Source organism: Suncus etruscus, chromosome 20, assembly GCF_024139225.1.
Source record: "Suncus etruscus isolate mSunEtr1 chromosome 20, mSunEtr1.pri.cur, whole genome shotgun sequence".
Taxonomy (NCBI): Eukaryota; Metazoa; Chordata; class Mammalia; order Eulipotyphla; family Soricidae; genus Suncus; species Suncus etruscus.
Window position 1 is genome coordinate 26,192,912 of NC_064867.1, and position 23,231 is coordinate 26,216,142.

General features: G+C 39.3%; 1 protein-coding gene and 1 non-coding gene across 2 annotated transcripts in view; one reads left to right on the forward strand and one right to left on the reverse strand.

The window, feature by feature from the left end:
- The window catches only part of NEK11 (NIMA related kinase 11), a 220,196-nt gene that overhangs the window by 56,027 nt on the left and 140,938 nt on the right, over nucleotides 1-23,231 (forward strand). Inside the window, exons 2-3 of the mRNA XM_049766089.1 lie at nucleotides 7,802-8,088; nucleotides 21,986-22,136. Of these exons, the coding sequence (XP_049622046.1) occupies nucleotides 7,802-8,088; nucleotides 21,986-22,136 (438 nt within the window). The remainder of the gene's footprint in view (nucleotides 1-7,801; nucleotides 8,089-21,985; nucleotides 22,137-23,231) is intronic.
- TRNAL-UAG (transfer RNA leucine (anticodon UAG)) lies at nucleotides 6,917-6,998 on the reverse strand. The gene has a single exon. It is a non-coding gene; the product is annotated as a tRNA-Leu (tRNA).

The following is a 23,231-nucleotide window of genomic DNA, read 5'->3' on the forward strand; positions in this document are numbered from 1 at the left end:
CCACAGAACTAAGATGTTTACATCTACTTAAACTGTTTGCATATGCTTAAAGGATAGTGCACATTTCTCTGAGTTTGGAATCCACACCATGTCTAAAAGTCCCTTTCTCTTTTTCTAAAGTCCCTTTTTTTTTCTTTATACTCCTAATAGTCTGGTTTTTTTTTTTTTTTCTGTTGTTGTTGTTTTGCTGTTGCCTGTGACTTGGATATTTAGTTCTGTCCTTTTTTTCTTTATTTAAACATCTTGATTACAAATATGATTGTGATTAGGTTTCAGTCATGTAAAGAACACCCCCTTTCACCAGTGCAACATTCCTACCACCAATGTCCCAAATCTCTCTCCATCCCACCCCACCCCCACCTGTAGTCTAGACAAGCTTTCCAGTTCCCTCATTCATTCACATGATTATGGTAGTTCTCAGTGTAGTTATTTCTGTAGTGAGCTTCATGAAGTAAGCTGGAAGTTCCAGCCCTCCTCTCATTCATTGTCTCTGAGGATTGTTGCAAAGATGATTTTTATTTTTCATAAAACCTATAGATGTGTGAGACTATTCTGCGTCTCTCTCTCCCTCTGACTTATTTCACTCAGCATGATAGACTCCATGCACATCCATGTATAGGAAAATTTCATGACTTCATCTCTCCTGACGGCTGCATAATATTCCATTGTGGATATGTACTATAGTTTCTTTAGCCATTCGTCTGTTGAAGGGCATCTTGGTTGTTTCCAGAGCCTGACTATTGTGAATAGTGCTGCAATAAATATAGGTGTGAGGAAGGGGTTTTTGTATTGTATTCTTGTGTTCTTGGGGTATATCCCTAGGAGTGGAATAGCTGGGTCAAATGGGAGCTCAATTTCCAATGTTTGGAGGAATCTCTATATAGATTCCTCTTTCCATAGAGGTTGGACTAGACGGCATTCCCACCAGCAGTGGATAAGAGTTCCTTTCTCTCCACATCCCTATCAGCACTGATTGTTCTCATTCTTTGAAATGTGTGCCAATCTCTGTGCTATGAGATGGTATCTTGTTGCATTAAATAATTAACGATGGGGCTGGATGGCATTTGAGACCCTAGACCCTCCCATTTCTGGGAGGGGTCTTGGGAACCGGATAGTAGGTGTAACTTTACCTGCAAGCCCCTCCCATTCCTGGGAGGGGTTTGGAAAAAGGTAGATAAGGCTGGGACCAAGGGAATTCGGACCTTTTGGCTCTTTGCCCTTTGGCCGTTTCTCTCTTGGCCCGGCTCGGATCCCTGGCTTTTGGATCTTGGGGCCGCATGGAGCCCCCCAAAGGAAAGATGGCTGAAAGGAGTTTAGATGCAGGGCCAAGAATAACTATTGCTTAAAAGGTTATGAGATAGGCCACACACATGTGGTGAATAGGGCATGAATAAAGTTAATGCTTCCTGAAACCTGCATGTGAGTGAGTTTTGATTACACCGATTACCTGGGCCTGGAATCCGCCAGCTGGATGGGGATGAAGCCACGTGGCTGGGGCCTAAGCACAAAGGCCTCCATCCATCGCCATCCAGCCCCATCGTTATTTATTTTATGCTACAGTATCTCATAGTTGTTTTGATTTGCATCTCCCTGATGCTTAGTGATGAGCATTTTTTAAGTGCCTTTTGGCCATTTGCATTTCTTTTTTAATCAAAGTGTCTGTTCATTTCTTCTCCCCATTGTTTGATGGGATTAGATGTTTTTTTCTTGTAAAGTTCTGTCAGTGCCTTGTATATTTTGGATATTAGCCCTTTATATGATGGGTATTGGGTGAATAGTTTCTCCCACTCGGTGGGTGGCTCTTGTATCCTGGGCACTATTTCCTTTGAGGTGCAGAAGCTTCTCAGCTTAATGTATTCCCATCTGTTTATGTCTGCTTCCACTTGTTTGGAAAGTGCAGTTTTCTCCTTTAGTCTCAATGTCATGGAGTGTTTTACCTATGTGTTGTTCTATATACCTTATGGTATCAGGTTTGATATCAAGCTCTTTAATCCATTTGGGTTTTAACTGGAGGGTCTATGTTCACTTTTTTGCAAGTGGCTAACCAGTTCTGCCAGCACCACTTGTTGAAGAGGTTTTCCCTACTCCACTTAGGATTTCTTGCTCCCTTGTCAAAAACTAGGTGATTGTATGTCTGGGGAACATTGTCAGAGAACTCAAGCCTATTCCACTGATCTGAAGGTCTGTCTTTATTTCAATACCATGCTGTTTTAATAACTATTGCTTTGTAGTACAGCTTAAAGTTGGGGAAAGTAGTGCCTCCCATTTTCCTTTTCCCTAGGAGTGTGTTAGCTATTCGAGGGTGTTTATTGTTCCAGATGAACTTCATAAGTGTTTGATCTACTTCTTTGAAGAATGTCATAGGTATCTTTAGAGGGATCACATTAAATCTGTACAATGCTTTAGGGAGAATTGCCATTTTAATTATGTTAATCCTGTCAATTCATGAGCAGGGTATGTGTTTCCATTTCCGTGTATCCTCTCTTATTTCTTGGAGCAGGGCTTTATAGTTTTCTTTGTATAGGTCCTTCATGTCTTTGGTCAAGTTGACTCCAAGATATTTGAGTTTTGTGGCACTAATGTGAATGAGATTGCCTTCTTGACGTCCATCTCTTCCCTATCATTATTGGTGTATAAAAAGACCATTGATTTCTGTGTGTTAATTTTGTAGCCTGCCAGCTTGCTATATGAATCTATTGTTTCTAGAAGCTTTTTGGTAGAGTCTTTTGCATTTTCTAAGTAGAATATCATGTCATCTGCAAATAGTGAGAGCTTGATTTCTTCCTTCCTATCTGGATGCCCTTGATATCTTTTTCTTGCCTGATCGCTATAGCAAGTACTTCCAGTACTATGTTGAAGAGGAGTGGTGAGAGCGGACAGCCTTGTCTTGTACCAGAATTTAGAGGAAAGGCTTTTAGTTTTTCTCCATTGAGGATAATATTTGCCATTGGCTTGTGGTAGATGGCTTCAACTAGATTGAGAAAGGTTCCTTTCATTCTCATCTTGCTGAAAGTTTTGATCAAGAATGGGTGTTGGACCTTATCAAATGCTTTCTCTGCATCTATTGATATGATCATGTGATTTTTATTTTTCTTGTTGATGTTTTGTACTATGTTGATAGATTTACGGATGTTCAACCATCCTTGCAGTCCTGTGATGAAACCTACTTGGTCGTAGTGTACGATCTTTTTTATGATGCATCAGATCCTATTTGCCAGGATTTTGTTGAAAATCTTTGCATCTGCATTCATCAGGGATATTGGTCTATAATTTTCTTTTTTGGCAGCATCTCTATCTGGTTTTGGTATCAAGGTGATGTTGGCTTTATAAAAGCTGTTTGGGAGTGTTCCCGTTTTTTCAATTTCATGGAAGATCCTGGCTAGGATTGGTAGTAGCTCCTCTTGAAAGGTTTGAAAGAATTCATTAGTAAATCCATCTGGGCCTGGGCTTTTCTTTTTGGGCAGATGTTTGATTACAGTTTCAATTTCAATAATGATGGGGGTGTTTAGATATGCTACATCCTCCTTACTTAACTGTGGAAGGTTATAAGTGTCCAAGAATTTATCCATTTCTTCTAGGTTCTCATGTTTAGTAGCATAAAGTTTCTCAAAGTAGTCTCTAATTACCCTTTGGATCTCTGCAGTATCTTTCGTGATCTCCTCCTTTTCATTTCTAATACGGGTTATCAGGTTTCTCTCTCTTTCTCTTTCTTTGTGAGTTTTGCCAATGGTCTATCAATCTTGTTTATTTTTTCAAAGAACCAACTTCTGCTTTTGTTGATCTTTTGGATTGTTTTTTGGGTTTCCACTTCGTTGATTTCTGCTCTCAGCTCTGTTATTTCCTTCTGTCTCCCTATTTTTTGATCCTTTTGTTGAGCACTTTCTAATTCTATGAACTGCGTCATTAAACTATTCAGGTAGGCCCCTTCTTCTTTCCTGATGTGTGCTTGCAAAGCTATAAATTTTCCTCTCAGGACTGCTTTTGCTGTGTCCCATAGATCCTGGCAGTTTGTGCATTCATTATCATTTGTTTCCAGGAAAGTTTTGATTTCCTCTTTGATTTCATCTCGGATCCACTGGTTGTCCAGTAGCAGGCTGTTTAATTTCCAATTGTTAAAGTTTTTCTTCTGTGTGCCTTTTTAGTTCACATCTAATTTCAGAGCCTTGTGGTCAGCAAAGGTAGCCTGCAAGATTTCTATCCTCTTGATTTTATGAAGGTTTGTTTTATGTGTCAGCATGTAGTCTATCCTGGAGAAAGACCCATGTACACTGGAGAAGAATGTGTATCCAGATTTTTGGGGGTAGAGTGTCCTATATATATATATACTAGTCCTCTTTCTTCCATTACTCTTTTTAGGGCTAGTATGTTTTGTTGGGTTTCAGTCTGATTGACCTATCAATTGTTGACAGGGCCATGTTGAGGTCTCCTACAATTATTGTGTTATTATTGATGTCTTCTTTCAGATTTGTCAGTAATTGTATTAGATAATTTGCTGGTCTCTCATTGAGTGCATATATGTTTAATAGTCTGATTTCTTCCTGTTGCACATATCCCTTGATTAGTACATAGTGTCCATCTTTGTCCCTTACAACTTTTCTGAGTATAAAGTTGGTGTCATCAGTTATTAATATGGCCACCCAGCTTTTTTAAGGGTGTTGTTTGATTGGATGATTTTCCTCCAGCCTTTGATTTTGAGTCTATGTTTGTTCTGACATGTGTTTCTTGTAGGCAGCAGAAGGTTGGATTCATCTTTTTGACCCATTTTGCCACTCTGTGTCTTTTAATTGGTGAATTTAGTCCATTGACATTGAGGGAGATGATTGTCATAGGATTTAATGTCATCTTTGTAGATAAGTTTGCTGTGTTTGTTGGTCTCTTTTGTCTTAAAGTAGACCTGTCAGTTTTTCCTTTAAGGCTGGTTTTTAAGATGGTTGGAATTTTCTAGGTCATCCAAGCTATCGTCTTCATTCTCTGTGCATGGTGTTTGCCTGCGAGGTTTCTCCATTTTCACACTTGTAGTGTGATTTTATCTGAATGTTGTGGTGGGGTTCATTGGTTAGAAAGCGTGTGCAGCCGCGAAGTGAAGAGGAGCAGCCATGCTCTTCTGGAGCCTCTGGGAGAGTTATTTTTGTGGGCCCTTTTTGGCCTACTCCCGAGAGGTTTTGGAGACAGGACAGTGGAAAAACATGTACAGGCAACACTCACAGTTGGGAATCACTGGGCAGGCATAGATTTTCCCAGCCTGACGTCACAAACAGGGGACATCCTTTCTGCAGAATACTGCAGATAGCCGGTTTTCATGGTCCAACACAATTCCTTGGCACTCTGGCCCTTGGATGAGCCTCTGGGAGAGCTATTTTTGTGTGGCCTTTTTGGCCGACTCCCAAGAGGTTTCAGAGACAGGACAGTGGAAAAACATGCACAGGCAACACTCACAGTCAGGAATCCACTCCTAATAGTTTGTTACTAAGGTTGTTTACCTTTTGTAGAATGGAATGAGAGAATTTAGCCATTTGAATTTGGAAGCCCAGATATTTACATTTTTAGTCAACTTTTTAGAATGATCTTGTCAATGATTCAGCTGGTCATAATTCAGCTTTTTTCAGCTTGTCATGATCCCCCCTCCCTTTTTTTTTTTTTTTTTTTTTTTTTTTTTTTTTTTTTTTTTTTTGGTTTTTGGGTCACACCCGGCAGTGCTCAGGGGTTACGTCTGGCTCTAGGCTGAGAAATCACCCCTGGCAGGCACAGGGGACCATATGGGACACTGGGATTCGAACCACTGTCCTTCTGCATGAAAGACAAATGCCTTACCTCCATGCTATCTTTCGACCCGATTCTTTTTTTTTCTGTAATATTCAAAGTGAATTTTTCTTAGAAAAAATTGACTCACAGACAACTTTCAGTCACTAATTTACAATGAGCACACACTCATTGCGGCCAAAACAACTTTGGGAGGCAGCAGAATGAGTTGGATAAATACCATATCCCAACAGGATAGATGGATATGGTGGAGGAGGTATGCCCAGAACCTTCTGGACCCCTGGAATTCTCTGATGTGAGTCATGAGACTTGTCATAAAGAAGCATCGGTCATAAAGGAACAGAGAAAATGGTTAATCTGGAACTTAGTCAAGGTCTTCAATTCAGAGAACTGCTAGCAAACTTTTTCATTAACATGCACAGGCGGTAACTTAAATTTTAATTTCTTATGATCATAGTATGTAATACTATTGAAGTTACTGTTTTATAGTTGCAGAATTCCTGTACCAATCCCGTTATCTGTTAAAAAATTTTAAAGTGGGTAGGACATTTGCCTTGCATGTGACTGACCCAGCTTCTATACCTAGCAATATGGTCCCCAGAGCCTGCCAGGAGTAATTTCTGAGAGCAAAGCCAGAAGTAATCGCTAAGTGCCACTGGGTGTGACCCAATTAGCTGCCCCACCAAATAATTTAAAGAACACTGTTTTTAGTGTGAATCATAGGGAACCAGCTTTGTTGAATATCTACCACTCACTCACATGTGGTCTACCCTCACCCCAATAAAAACTAAAATAGTTTTCAGCTTCTGTCTGCACACAGAGTTACTACTCAAAAGTCCATTTCTCTGTCAATCTAGTTTGTGCCCTGGTCCTGTCTTAGTCTGTTCAGTTCTCCCCCTCCCCCATTTGGATAGGCAGGAAGATAATATACTTGAATATATTAATTGCATTATCACAAATTTTTTTGGTTTTTCGGGCCTCACCTGTTTGATGCTCAGGGGTTACTCCTGGCTAAGCGCTCAGAAATTGCCCCTGGCTTGGGGGGACCATATGGGATGCTGGGGGATCGAACCGCGGTCGAGATTTTTCCTTGGCTAGCGCTTGCAAGGCAGACACCTTACCTCTAGCCCCACCTCGCTGGCCCCAAACTCATGCCTGGCAGCAGTGGGATTCGAACCCACACCTCTGGAGAGACTGGAGCCTAAATCCAACGCCTTAGACCGCTCGGCCATGCTACCTACGCTGCATTATCACAATTTTAAAATTATAATTTTTATAATATTTAATCTGTATTTGTGCTAGAGTACCCAAATACCCTTTCCAATGTGTTTAGATTTTTTCTTCTAAATAATAATAATAATCAAAAATAATGTTTATGGAATACATTTGAAAATTAGATACTGTTTTTTAAATAGATTAAGTTGAGAGATTTGGAAAATTTTAGTGCTGAGTGGAAATTTTAGAGGCAGAATAGGGAAAAGGGGGGAGTGGAGTAGTGGTGCAAGCGGTAGGGTAGGCATGTACTGACCTAGGACAGACTGTGGTTTGATCCCCTCGAGTGCCAGATGGCCCCCTAAGCCAGGAGTAATTTCTGAGTGCACACCCTGAGCATCACAGGGTGTGGCCCAAAAAGCTAAAAACAAAAAACAAAAACAAACCCCCCCAAAAAAAAACCTAAGTCAGGAAAAGAGAAAAAGACCCAGAAAGCAAAGTGAGAGAGTTTCTAAGTATATATTATGGTAACATAACACACATCCAGAATGAGACAAGATAGGAAGAGAGAGACAGACAGAGACTTTTAGGGAAAGAAGGATTGGCTCCATTACTACCCCATTTGCCAGGTATGCCAGATATGGAGACAGAAGCCTGTGGAGAAGTAGGTAGGCCTGGGATTACATGAAAGTATCCACAGGTGGTACCTAACTTCTGCTATCCTGGTCGTATGGCTTGTGCATTCACAAGATGGTCCTGTATCTCATCAGGTTCTAGATCTTCTCTGCTTTTTGACTCTTAATGTACCTCTCCTTTTTCTCTGCTGCAGAAAGGTACTGAAGGAAATCTCCGTGAGCGAGATTAATCCAAACGAGACTGTGCAGGCCACACTGGAGGCCCAACTGCTCTCTACTCTGGACCACCCAGCCATCGTCAAGTTCTACGCCAGCTTTGTGGAACGAGAGAATTTCTGCATTATCACTGAGTACTGTGAGGTGAGCTCATCTTTTCTTAGTTTTCAAAAATTTAATAAAAGTTGGTTTATTATAAAATGTCCGTGTAAAGTGACATTACAGAGTATCAGTGAGCAAGCCACCAGTTGCTCATGGAACTCTGGTAACTCAGAGGAATAATCACTCAATGAACTCATTTCTAAAGAAGGGTTCCCCAGGGTTACTCACTGAGTAGATCTATAAAGGAGAAATTGTGTGGAGAATACTTGGATTTTGGTGGGTCTGTTGTGGGTATTCCCACAATTCTTTGCCATTCACACCCATAGCAGAGACCTGTCCACAGGTATCCCCCTGACTTCTATGTTCAATTCAGTTCTTGAATTCTGTGTCATTTGGCTCCTTTGTCTTCATCTTATTATTTGTGCTTTTATGGCAAGATTTTTCCATTTTTCCTGCCCTCCAAGTTTCCTTGAAGTAACTGTGCTACTCCTTATGAATATGAAGCTTAGGGGCCAGTAGCCACTGTCACATGGAACAGAGAGGCCAAGGTGGAAGAGGTGCTCACCAAACTTGACTTGGGAGAAAAATACCCGATGATGATCTTGTGCAGAGAAGCTCTCAGCAAGTCCTTGCCAAGTGCATTTTTGGAGAATGATGATTTGATACACTTGATACATTCAAAAATGCCATTTTTTTTTTGTCACACTGCAGCGTGAATTTTGTGGTTTCTCTCCTTTCTGATTTGAGGCTGACAAATCAGAAGAGGCTTTGTAGCACGGAAGGCTAGCCTGCTCAGTCAAAAACTCTAGACCCCCAAGGATACTATGTGTGTGTGAGGCAGAAAAGGACAGGAGAAACTGAGGGAAAGCACTGGCTTTGCACATTTACTGGTGTATCAATGAGGACCCACTTACACTAAAAGAGATATACCATGTCCTGGCCATGTCTATTTGGTTATTATTTTCTCCTTCTTGCTAGGTTACTCCATCCAAATCTTTCCCCTCCTCTGCCTCAGAAAAAAAAAAAAAGTGGCTTGGCAAAGAAATAGAACCAGGATGGGACGGTTCTCCTTTGTCCCAGGGATTGTTGAGAAAATAAATGGAATCGCGAAGGTGATCATATTGACTTTGGGGATTATGTTACTAATCCATGCTAACCCACAAGTGCTTCTGTATGTTGCTGTGCTATGATTCATCTCCTCTCATCTAAATCCTCCTTACTCTTTTTGCCCCATCCAGTTAGCAGGGCTCTTTTGTTTGGGAAACAGCTGACATTAGTTGTTTATAACCATTACAGCTACTATCTTGCTGCTTTCATACATTGAGTTTTCCCGATTCCATTTTGTTCTTAGAACATCATTTACTAGAGTACTTGCCCTGCAAGACTCTGTGAGGATGCAGAGGCGCTGTATTTTGCAGTCCCAGCCAATATTCATCAGTCTCACATGACTCCGAAATGGGAAGCTTGTGGGATTGAGAAGATTGAGGTTACATTTTACTAAATTTTAATTAGTTTAAATACCTGCTGTGGCTAGTGACCTCTATATTGGACAGACTTGGGCAGCAAGTTAGAACTTTGTTTTTCTGAATTAATTTTAGAAATATGAATACAATTTAAACCATAAAAATTGTAGGAGTAATATGACAGATTCTCATAGATTCTTATATTCCAGATGTTTCCATTTTTATCATTTTTCTTTATTGGGAGGGGTTCGGGGAAGGAGGACTGGGTCATACCTGATGGTCCCCAGGACTTATTCCTGATTTTGTGCTCAGGGATCACTCTTGGCAGTGTTTGGGGGATCATGTGCAGTGTCAGAGATTGAACCTGGATTCATTTGTGCAAGGCAAGTGTCCTACCTACTGTAATATCACTCCTGCTCCTCATGTTATATATTGACTTTATCATTTTATTCATCCTATATTTTTTCTCAGTTATTTGAGAGTAAATTGCAAACATGATAAATATTTGTCCTCAGTACAACTATTTTATAAGATTAAGGATGTTTCCTTACATATCTACAGTAGGATGGTCGCAATCAGGAAATTAATGTGAGTGATATGATCCACAGTGCTCAAAGTGTGATCACAGAACAGCACTGCTTGGGACCTTTTAGAAAGATGATGCCCAGCCTCTGCTCCAACCAGACTGACTCAGATACTCTACATTTTGGCAGCCTGCCAGGTTAGTGAAACATGCTGAAGCCTGAGAACTACACAGTTCCAGAATCCATATTCAAAGTCAGCCCATCTTCCCAGTTTTACTTTAATATGAATTTGTATGGGGACAGCATGATATTATATAGTGAGTACAATATGTGTGCCTTGTATAGGCCAACCCTGGTTTGATTTCCCAGCAGTACATATGTTCCCCTGGCACTCCCACCAGGAGTGATCATTGAGCCCACAGACAGGTGTGTCCCCAGTGAAAACAAAACAATAAAAAAATTCCCATAGAACATATAGATTTCCTTTGTCAGTGAAGCTTATTTCCTGGACTGAGCTACCTTGGTTGCTATAGTGATAGCCTCTGGCAGGACCAGGGGACCAGCTGCAGGGATCCCAAGGCTCAGCAGACTGAGTTGTCTGACTGCCACCTCCTTGAGAGTGACATGTACACATTACTTACTTATTAGAGATGTTTCCCTTTTATAGACACAACTGTGCTCCCCCAAATCACACAAGTCTGGTGCTGTCGCTTCACTGAAGTATAAATGTGTTGGATAGGACAGACAACCAAGATTGCACCTCCACAGAAAATACATCAAAACGACTGTTCTCTTTTAATTTTTATCTCCTGCAGTTTAATTTGTGTCTTAATATATTTTGAAATATATAAATACATTCATGAGACCCAAATTCCCACCACCCAACTTATCAGACATGTCACGTCAGATTATTGGGTCAAAAGAAAACTTAACTGTCTCAACTATGTAGTTGAGCATCTACTATTCTCTCAGTAGATGACAGTTTCCTCCACTGGTTTTCAAACACCAGTCCAAAGGTGTTAAGAGTGGAGACCTGGGGCCAGAGAAATAGCATGGAAATAGGGTATTTGCCTTGCATGCAGAAGGACAGTGGTTAGAATCCCATCTGGTCCCCCAAGCCTGCCAGGAACAATTTCTGAGCATAGAGCCAGGAGTAACCCCTGAGCACTGCTGGGTGTGACCCCTCCCCCCCAAAAAGAGTGGAGACCTGCTGATCTAATGCAGTGGATTTAAATCACCAGAGTATGAACTGCTTCCCAGACCAGAGTTTTTCCATCCAGAGATGTCCAAAGATCAAGAAGGCTAGTCTAACCAAATATTTTATGGACAATAGTTCTGAGGCTCACCAATGGCAGGGACATTTAAGCTTTAGGCTTTTTCTCTTCTCCTCTGCTCAGGGACATGGAACCACTTTCTTTTCACTATCTATCATCTACATCCCACACATCTGTCTCTGTGCTGAAACCATTGCCTTTCCAGAATGCCCTTCCACCTCCATGTTCATTCCACTCTCCCAAGCTGGGCTGAAATATCCATTTATATACCACTCCTCAATACCATTCATCTCCCATGATACTCATAGTATCCATTTCTTACTTTTATTGTGTGGGACAGCCATTTTTGTTTCACATCATGGAATTATATAGTGAGCAAGATGGAAATCAAGACTCAGGAAAAAACATTACTTTTTCCTTTTGAACTAATTCTTTACCTCTTGTTACCAGCTTCCTCCCACCTTATTTCTGTTAAACATTTATGGTCAAAGACGAAACATTGGGACCCTGACCTGTTATATATGTCAAGTGCACATTTCCCCTATATTTTAGCTGTCCCTCCTAATGATGGATTGTGTTAGAAAGATCTGTGGGGTGCTGCCTGAAGTTCTGAAGAGGATAAGGCCTCATGGAAACTTCAAATTAGTTGGCACAACAAATAATAGGTGAGACCACATTGCTTCTGGAGAGGGGAAATACCTGACAGGGGATAAAGGAAAATCAGACTTGTCTGTTCCCTGCTCACCAATATTGGGAGAACCATGAAAAAATTATGTCAGGATAATGGATTTGTCATTTGTAAGCCTGATGAAATCACCCAGAGAGCTCAAAATATCCCAAAGCCTGAGATCTCATTTCATGGATCTAGATTGCCCATCATTAAGACTTTGGAAGGCTAACCAGGGACCCTGACCTTGTAAAATTGTATCACAACTATCAAAGCAAGAATAACAATAGCTGGCCAGTCCGCTCTCCCTTTGCCCACATACTCTTCTGTATTTATTCTATCTATTGCAGGACCTGATCTTTACTCTTCCATGAAATGAATTGTGCTTTGTAGTTTTTTTCTTCTTCCTCGATCTTCAAGTTTTACTTTTGAGCTTTTATTTATTTTTAAGGACTGATATTTTTGAGGAATACTAATAGGCGATTTTGTAGGCCATCTCAACTTGGGTCTTGCTGATGGATTCTCACTAAATTGAGGTCACATTATCTGGCCAAAGTCACCTTGGAAGTAGTATATCCTCACTGCATCCTCACTGCATTGGGATACATGGCATCTATCTTTTTATTACTGGTGATTATTGATTATTAATGATTATCTGGTTAAGTTTTTAGCTGTTGAATTTCCCCACAGTCAAGTCAATATTTTTCTTTTTGTAATAAAAGATCTTAGGGACAGTGTGTTGAGATGATTTCAATACTTGGTTTCTCTTCAGACTTTCAGCTACTGATTTTAGCATTGATCTATGGTTACCTGGAGCATTTTAAAAACTGTGTTCTGCTTAAATGGTGATTATGTATTTTTCACCTTTCTAGCTTACTAGTTGGTATTCCTCTGGAAGGAAGAACATCACACCATTTCTCCAGTTATGCGTTTTCCTCAGTTCTTTCTTTATGCCTGATTGGGTCCATAGAAATTCCCTTTGCTCTGGAGTTGATAAACCAAATACTGCCATGATTAAATTGATTTCTTAAATTGTTCCACTTTCAGCTATGGGGTTCCTTCAGGTTGATTCCTGTGTTTTCTTAATAGGATCCTATCTTCTTTCTACAAAACATAAATTCTTTTTATTTTCCCATCTATTTTATTAATGGGGAGTCATAATCTGGCAGTCACATGGCTGGAGTGTTGTATTTCTTCCAAGAAATGACCAGGAATGGGGCCTGGGCTCTGGAAAAACTGCTTCTTTTTGCCTTTTACTTGGATTTCTCTACTTTGCTACCTCTTCATATTTAAGTTGGTCAATTGCGTAGTTTATGATTCCTGCCTTTGAAGCATTCAGTGAGCTATCTCTCCCTGGATATGAAGCAGTAGATATTGTTTTACTTATCAACAGCCTTAACCAAATAATCAAATGTGTTTCAAATGTGTTCCAAATGCCACTTTAAACTACATATGCATTTCATCATGGCAGCATTGATAAAGCCTGACTGTGCTTTCATGTTGAAAATGAATGAGTTCTGGGGATCAAATGTGCACCTTTAAAGCAATAGACAGTAGATCCCAGGTACTTTTACATGGAACCATTTGACATTTCAGGTATGTCCATCTCCTTAACTGTGATAACTGCCTCAGTGCACATCTCTCCCACTGACCCCAATCATCACATGGTGCATGGAAGCTGCTTTTTTTTATGGTTCTTTCAGGAATTCTGTGTCTTTCTCTGTTCCTAAGACACATATGCTAGTGCTTGTGTATTGTCTAATGTATTGTTAATGCTCTTGATTATTCTTTCTCAATCAGAGACTAGGGAAGGTTTGGCATAATGGTAAGTGTGTCAACTCAAATACCTCATCAATGTCTGCTCAAATTAGTTCTTTTAACAAGTTATTTAATCTCTTAGACTTTTTTTTTGATCCTAAGATAGTGCAAGGACACCAATTTTAGTTAGGGTTTTATTGGGATCTGAAATAATGAAGTATGCAGTGTGACTGTCAGAACTTTACACCTAGTGGGACTGTTAATCATTCCTTTCCTTGTTTTTATAATTTATTATTTAATTGCTACTTTCTCCACTTCCAGTTATTTTTCTAGAAAGCAGGCTAATTTTTTCTCTCTGAGTTTCTGGCTTGTAACCTCTAGTAGAAGGTTTCAAGCCATAAGAGGAAACCTGCAGATTCTATATTAATGGGACTGATGGCAGCTCTCAGGCAAGTGCTTTCCAAGGATCTGTTTGTACTACAATAAAGAAGAAAAATGGAAATTTTCTGTTTCTCACTTATATGTAACTTTAAATAAACTAAGGAACTGAGTTGCAGTTTGCCATTTTGAAATTTAGAGGCATTCTTACTCTTGGAAATGAATCTGGCTGGCTAGATAGCTCCTCTGTGTGTGTTGATTCTACTTCTAGAGATAAATCTCTATGCCCTTCAGATCCACTGCTTGGAGTCCTGGAGATCTGAGGTTACCATCACTCAGAATTGGCGGTCTGTGCTGAGGTACATCCCCAGATTGTCATGACACCAATTTGATAATCTCTCTCCTAGTCTGCTCTATTAGAGCAATATACCATAGGCTGGTGTAACTTAGATTAAAAAGTTTATTTCTCATATTTCTGGAGACTGGAAGTCTGAGATCAAGGGCCCACAGATTTAGTGTCTGGTGGGTATTTGATTTGGGGTTGATAGATCTGTCTTCTTGCCATGCCCTTACGTGGAAGGAGGTTGGAGAAGCTCTTTTAGTCTTCCATTATGGCATTAATCCCATTAAGGAGGGCTCTACCCTCATGATTTAATTCACCCCCAAAGTTCCCTTCTCCTAAGACTATCACACGGGAGATAGGGTTGCAACATCTACTTTTGGGGTTACACAAATGCTTTGTCTCTATGCACTGTCCTTTCTTTATGAGTTTCAGAAGTTCACACTTCAGGATGGTCATCAGTGGTCTCTTTGCTGGAATTGTTGTAAGTTGAGAGAACTAGCATCATATGAAGAGCTCTGTGCCCTAGAGAAGAGAGGACCACTTAATCTACTCTGTACTAGATCTTGAGTCTGGAACTTTATTGATCTAGGGATATGTGCATATGACTTTATATAAACTTGTATTTAAATTAAAATCAAAGCAGTATACTTTAGATACATTGGTTTTCAAGAAATCCCAGTGATTTATATACAATAGCATTATTTCACATCATATTCGCTTGGGAGCACACCCGTGGTGCTCAGCAGCTACTTACTCCAGGTGTGGTGCTTGGAAGATTATGTGGTTCAAAGAACCAAATGTCAGGGAACTTGAATGCAAAGCATGCGCTCCAGTCCTTTGAGATATTTCCCCATCTCTTATACGACTTTTTAAGTTAAAAATGCATCCCATATTTTTATTGTTACCCATGTATTTTTATTTTAGCAAAATAACTTATTCTGAAAGACTTATAACTCATTGCAACTAGACTTAGGAATATTTATATTATTCTTCACAAAAGACATGATCATATGTGCCATTCATGAGTATTAGAAGACTGAGTTTTAAATATTTGATTTCAAGAGCAAACATAGCTTGACACTTCTCTTATTTTTTAGGCAACTCATCACAGGGAACATGCAAAACTCAAAGGTAATGTCATCAGATTCTACATGATAATAACAGGATCTTCTGTCCCATCCACCTTTATTTATATATGTTCTCCTATGTCACAGCTGTTAAAAACATGTCATGATAATATGATTCTTACTCAACCTTGACATTTCCTAGTACATTTTGTACCTTGGAACATTCAGACCATTGAACAGAAGGTTTCCATTGACAGATGAAATATGGCATATAATTATCTAGCAGTATTTCCTTTAGCATAAACAACCTCTATAGAATTAATTAGAATGCTTATTAAAATCGCATGGGATCGCTTCTCAGTCTTTTGGTGCTAGCCTAGGACGGATCGCAGTTCGATCCCCCAGCATCCCATATGGTCCCCCAAGCCATAAGTGATTTCTGAGTGCATAGACAGGAGTGACTCCTGAGCATCACCAGATGTGGCCCAAAACAACAACAATAAATAAATAAATAAATAAATAAATAAATAAAATTACAACTATCTGGGCCAAGAAGGTGCTCAGTGGTAGATCAGCAAATTTGTGAGCTTGAGGTAGAGAATTCTGTCTTTAGCACTGCCCCATTGGGGTTCTGAGTGTAATCTCCATGACATTACTATTTTTTAAATATAATTTTTATTTTAATTATAGTGGCTTACATATCATTCACAGTAATATTCCAGGTATTTACATTGAATCAGGGAATTCCCACCACCAAATTGTCCTCTCACAACCGCTCCCATTCTGCCTCCCATATCCTCCACTCTCCCCCCAGGGGCTGCTAGAATGTGTGGTCCCTTCTGTGTCTAGTTTATTACTTAGTGGTCTTATAACTGTTGGTCTTGGTGCCTCCATTACTGCCCCCTCTAATTGGGAGGCAGGACTAGAAAGTTCAAGTTATGTGGTTTTGTTTGAGGAAGAGAAAGGTAATATAATGGGGTAAAAATTGACTACACTGACTATGAGCAGAGTCATGACATTACTATTTTAAATTCTTTTTTTTTGTTTGACTCTTTTGTCTATTTTAAATTCTTTTTTTTGTTTGACTCTTGTTTTTTGTTTTTGGGGCCACACCTCACAGTGCTCAGGGCTTAGTTCTGGCTTTGTACTCAAGGATCACTCTTGGCAACACCATATCAGTTTCTGGTGACCAAACCCAGGTTGTCTGAATGCAAGATATGTACTATTGTTTCAGCCCCTGTTTGGGATCCGTGGCACCATGACAAGTGTGTGATCTCTGGCACACAATAACTTATGTGTTTGAAAACCAAATCAATCATGCAATTCCCAACCAGCATTGCTAGTGAAATGTATGAGCACCAACACCAAATATGCAACCCCCAGTGACTCTTACAGCCAAAATGTATGACGTATTTGGTCATCGCAAAACAAACAATAAAAACTAAGGAAAGGAAAGGGGGAAATAGATTGCTTGGTCATTTATGGATTGACAGAATCAGAGCTTATGTTGCTATAGCCCAGGAATATACCTTTTAAACAAATAATTTGGATGATTTTGATGCATACAAAACTCAAGGACCCACTGCATGGATATATTCACAGCTCTGCCCAGTGAATGAAATCAGGGGCATTCTTTGCATTTTACAGTGATGAAGTAGGGTTGAATAAGTTTTTAAACTCCTCCCAGTCCTGAAGCTTGAAAATTATTCTGTCCTTTAAATATGCTCTGAATATTTAGTTACTTTATATACAGGCTGTTGAGATCCTTCTCCTTGCATCTCATAAACTACTTTTAAGTGCTACTATTAACTATAAAAATAGATTATTAGCTTTTTTAAAAACCAGAGTCTGTAGGATTTAAAACTTTGAAACAATCAAAGTTGGAGTTTCAAACATTGTATTTGAGTTGTTCTTCATGTCTTCAAGGACTTGGCATTTGAAAGACAAACTAATGTTGATTAACTTGAACGGGGAAGGAGATAGCATTAATCCATCAAGTGGTACATTTTGGGTCACAGATGTTCTGGTCCTTAGAAGTTACCATAAAGGCTTTCATGCAACTTTCAAGAGACGATATTAATAAAGAAAAGCTTTTCCTGCTAGCAATATAGATTTAGAGCTGCATTCATAGTGGTTCAAGTTAAAGTCAATACTCTTTTCATTAAAGTTGTTTTAGCAATAAAAGTCATCATTAAATATTTCTCAAAGACAAAGTTAGGAAAACAGAATGTGCCCACAGATTTCCTAATAAGTTCTTAAACCAAGATGTGACATTTCATCAAAAACATTTGATTTTTTTGAAAACAGCTTAGAGAAAGTAGTACACGCTTTTCATATTGCTGAACTAAAATCAGACAGCTTCATAAAAATTTATTTTTCTCTGCCACATAAAAGCGAATATGTTGTATCATAATCTATAAGTGGCTAGCATACCTTAATTAAATCCTACCTGGAAAAATCTACATACTATTTATTAAAGAACAAAATAAATGCAAAGAGTTTTCATAGAGATAAACATGGGAAATGAAAATTTTAGGAAGTAACAGGAAGATGAGACTCATTCCATGCTTAGCTTAATCTTTCGGTGCCTTCTCTTTGTGTTGTCAGAACTCTTCTCTTGCTTAGTACTACCAGCAGCTAGGTTTTTTTTTTTATTTTCTTTTTAAATTAATATCTTTATTTAAACACATTGATTACAAACATGATTGTGGTTGGGTTTCGGTCATGTAAAGAACACCCATCCCCTTTACCAGTGCAATATTCCCATCACTGATGTCCCAAATCTCTACTCTGAGGGTAAGGGGCACTTTGTCTATCTCATTTTCATAGTTCACTTAGAGACTGAGCACCCTGGGTTTTCCCCAGGAATCTAAGTATTTCTGTAGTCACGGGAAATATCCACACACTTGTTACTGGTGCAGAAAATAGACAAGATCCTCCTGCGCTATTCCTGAGTGGAGAGTAGGAAGCAGTGGCTGAACCAGCAGGAAAGGTCACCGAGGATGTGTGCTCCTCTTTCTGCAGTTAATTCAAAAAGGGACCTAGTTCTGCTTCCTCACAGAGAAAGCAAGACCAAGGATATATGATGCGAAGAGACCCATTGCTTTAATAAACAACTTTAAAATGGCCCTAGGGAATGAAAAGCAGCATTATGGTATGGGGATGAATTCCTCAAAAGGAATGTGTCTTGATACACAGTTTCATTTCTCCAAGAATTTTACTTATGGAAAGGCTGTTTGATTTTTTTTTTTGAAGGGACTTTTTTTTTTTTTTTTGCTCAGCGACTTAACCTGATTCTGTTCAAGGAAACAATCAGTTATAATACCTGGTGATGCTTAGGGAATCAAATCAGGATCGGCCAAATGCAAGGCAAGCACTCTGCCTTCTATGCTAAAGCTCTCTGGCCATGTAGGCTGTTTTTATAGCTGATTTTTTGGGCTTCCTAAGTCAGAGCATCAAGTTCAAGTGAGCAGCTTCATGGCTATTTCTTTAAGGCAAAATTTCCCGTCCCTGCCCTTTCCTGCCCTGCATGCCCTGTCCTTCTTTTCCCCAACTACTCTTTCCCTTCTTTTTCCTCCATTTTCTCCCCTTTTATCTTATCCATCCCCTTCCCTTTATTTCCTCTTCCTTTTCCTTCTCTTTTCTTCCTCTTTCTCCCCTTCTCTTTCTTTCCCCTTTCTCTCTCTTCCTCTATTTATTCCCCTCTCCTTGCCTATTGGCTCTCCCTTTCCTTTTCATTTATTATCTATCTTGGTTGTTTTTTTGTTTTTTTTTTTTTTTTGGTGGGGGGGGAGTGAGACACATCTAGCAGCATTCAGGGGTTACTTTTGGCTCTGTGCTCAGAAATCCTTGCAGGCTTGGGGGACCATATGGGGTGCCAATGATCACATCTAGGTCAGCCACTTCCAAGGCAGATGCCCTACCTGCTATACTGTTGCTCTGGCCACATATTGTCTCTTTTCTATTTCTCTCCCTCTCTGCCTTCTAAGAAATGAAATGGTAACAAAAATAAGTTATCTGCTACTGCTGATATCTTCTTATATTTGGAAAACCCATAGTGTTATCTTAGAGATTTTTTGCCTTAAATTTTTTTTTCTTTTTTGTATGTGTGAGAGAGGTTAGCCAAAGTCCTCTTGTATAGAAAAAGAAAACTGGGATTGGAGAAATAGAAACCTTCACAGTTTACCTTGAACCTGAAGGGCTTTTGTGCCTGCTTCATAGGATGCTATACTCATCTAGCACCAGCAAATGTTTTGTCCCACAAGTAGAAACAATATAGTTCAGCTTGTATGGTTCAATGGAATTTTTATAAATTATAGGATTATAAAAGAGAATTAAAGGGTTAAAAAAGGGGGATTGGAGAATAAATAGAACAAGTGATTTTTTAAAGTTTTTTTTTTACATTTTTATTTATTTATTTTTCCCCTTTTCTTTACTGCTGTTGTGATAACCAGAGGTTACACCACATTTCATTGTGGTACTCACTGGGAATTGCACATCAGTTGTACTCACACATTTAGCTGAAGTGCTTGCCATGGCCACACACTTTAGTTGTGGTGCTCTACAGTCAGCTGCATATCACATTCAATTCTGGTGTTGGGGTTGGGAAGGAAGGTCTCAAGCAGCTGAGCTTTTGAGATCCTGCTCCACACGTGAGGGTGGCACCAGGGGGTCGAATTCTAGACCTGTGGTTGTAAGGCAGCTGCTTTGCTACAGAAGTCTCTCCCGGACCGTTTGCTGTTTTGGAATTCTACCAAGCTGAGTTTCCTGGGTCCAAATAAAGTAGCACGAAATTGAGTTTGAGTGAAGTTGAAGTTGTGTAGAGAAACTGTTAGGCAAATATTTGCACATTGGCCACACAAAATAAAATAAAATAAGTAAAGCATTGCAGATGAGTGAGTTTATTGACCTGGTACTGTTTGATTAGAAATAACTTCTCCCTAATTGTTTGTTGTTTTGTTTTGGGGCCACACCCATTGATGCTCAGGGGTTACTCCTGGCTATATATTCAGAAATCACTCCTGGCTTGGGGGGACCATATGGGATGGCAGGGGATTGAACTGTGCTCCATCCTAGGTTAGTGCTTGCAAGGCAGACACCTTACCTCTAGCACCACCGTTCCAGCCCCATCCCCCTGATTGTTTTATTATCTCAACTCACTTTGCCTTTGCATTCATATTCTGTCACAAATAATTGATGAGTGGCTTCTTGGTTGGCTCTGTGCTCCTCATGGCTGTGACCAGAACTCTTGTGCTCCTGATGGGTTTGTGCTCTTGTCATCCAGCAAAGGCTGAGCTGAGTAACATTTAACTTGACTTTTCTTTCAGAGGGACCCTTCTCCAGTGGTCTTCAGTTTTCAATGCATTAAAGTAAACAGGAGCAGGATAAAGGGTTCTCTAAGGGAATGTATTCTCTATGTTTCACTTCTTTAGTAGTTGAAAAGCATTAACAATGAACCTGACATTAGACACTAACAGACAATTTTAGCTTTTGGTCATTTGTGATCCTGATTACTTTGCAGCCCCAAGTATTATTCTCTTAACAATTCTATCACCAGTGAATCAGATGAGAGAGACCCATTTAAGGTGAAAATGATGTCTTTGGACCCTTTATAAATTCACAGTAGCAGTATTCAGAGGGTCAGCACTGTTCAAACAAAGAAATACCAAGGGGTATGTCACCCCAAGGTATATGGTCATGCCAGTCAAGAAGGGTCACACCAACAGCAAGCCATGTATGCAATCTCCAGAGCTACTTAGTTTTCCTAGAACAGTACACTTGATATTCAATTAATGTCGATACATTGGAATGTATTGGATTTCTGTTTTTAATTTATAATCTACTAGGGTTCTATCATTACATGAAACTTTAAACACATGTAAGGAAAGTTATTCCTTGACTTATGTGGGGACATATAAATGTGTGACATAGAAATAAAAACAAAGCTTTAGGAAATATCATAAACATAAAACTCCTTTAGAAGGCCTCTGTCCTTGAGTCAGTGATAAACATGGCCCAGATGGCACAGATTTTATCTAGCTTTCCTCCTCCTGTTTATCTCAGGAATAATTGATTGGAGCAGATATGTGTTAGAAAGAAAATAAAGAAGGGATGGGATGGAGGCTACTTTATTTATTTTCTTTTGGGGCCACACTTCATGGTGCCCAGGGCTTATTCCTGTCTGAGTAGGGGGCTGGGGAATGACATGGGCTTCTAGATATTGGTGCTGGATAACAGTGCCAGGCATTTGGAGTAGTCTCATCCAAGGTAAGTGTCTTACCTGCTACACTGTCTCTCTTTTTCTTTGACTCTGGAATGAAAGTACTTTATTTTAGAACCTTTGACTTTTCTCAGGTAACTGCTAGTTTAAAACAGGCAAGGGCAGAGGGAAGGGCCATTGTAGGAGTTTTCTGAAGTGATTTAAGTGGAGTAGAGGACTCGAGGAACCTAGTCCAGAAGAGATTCTAGTCCTATCTGGGATCATTACAAGGGGCTGTGCTACCTTTGAGACAAACACTGACTGCTGTGAAGAAGCTACTATTGAGAGAGCTTGATGTAAAACCTATTTTCATTTTTAACTTGGAAGTCTACATTAAAAACTTGTTCTTTTTTCCCCAGGGTCGAGATTTAGACTGTAAAATTCAGGAATATAAAGAAGCTGGGAAAACCTTCCCAGAAAGTCAAATAATAGAATGGTTTATCCAGCTATTACTGGGAGTCGACTATATGCACGAAAGGTAAGTTCACATGTTACTGGGGGCCAGGAATTTTTACCAATTAAGCATGAACCTGTATAATAGTTAAGTTAGAAAACAAGTTTGAGCAATGGGAGGTGGTGAATAGAGTTGGAGGTGAAGCAAGTTCAAAGGGTATAGCACTATGGTTAAATATCTATGGATTTTCCATGAGGACACTGGTGGGTGAGTATATCCATAAATATCTAGGTTGTATGACTAGCTGTTTGTTGCTAGTCACAAAAATTAATTTGACCTTGAATACAAGACAGAAACTTATAAACTAAGAATGTATAAACAGAGAGTGTATAAACACATTCTCCAATATTTGATCATATCCCGTGAATCACAACTGATTCTCATGTACTTTTAGTATTCAGTGAATTTATTATATTTCACAGCAGGCTTGAGCTATAAATATGACATCTTGCTACTCATGAATCGTGTGGTTACCTTGGAATGTGTCAGTACACATTTAGCTGTGCTTCGCCCCTAGATAAGTTGAATGATTGAGGCAGAAGATATTCCTTGGCCTCAGAGAGATGAGTATTCTGCCCAAAAGCCAGTTTTGATATGAAATATGTGATAAGGAAGGTCAGTGAATGTTTCAGAAGTTCAACAGTCTATAATCTGCATTTCTAGTCTCTGCCTCAAGAATGCATTCTAAATGTTTTTTAATACTTTTTACACATTTTGAATAAGAAATATTATGTGTTAACTATTTTATGAACTCATGAAATGATATGGATGCATTTAAGAATAAACATACATGAACAAGAATAGATACATTGAGATGTTCTTGTTAGCTTTACACAGGAGTGGACAGACATGTGGTAGCATCACTACTGAATAATAGTGAAAACTTATAAGATGCACCAAGATATGGCTACCCACAGATCTGGATAGAATAAATATGCCATCTGATAGCATAAAAAGTAATAGGATTATTCTGTTTTCCATGTATCTTCTGAAACACATGTTTGATAATACTGATAGTCTCTGACTTAACAACTCATAACAATCTTTGAATAATATCACACTATCCTAGGAGACAATGATAAAAGGATATCAAATAATCTTTTAAAAAAACTACCAAAG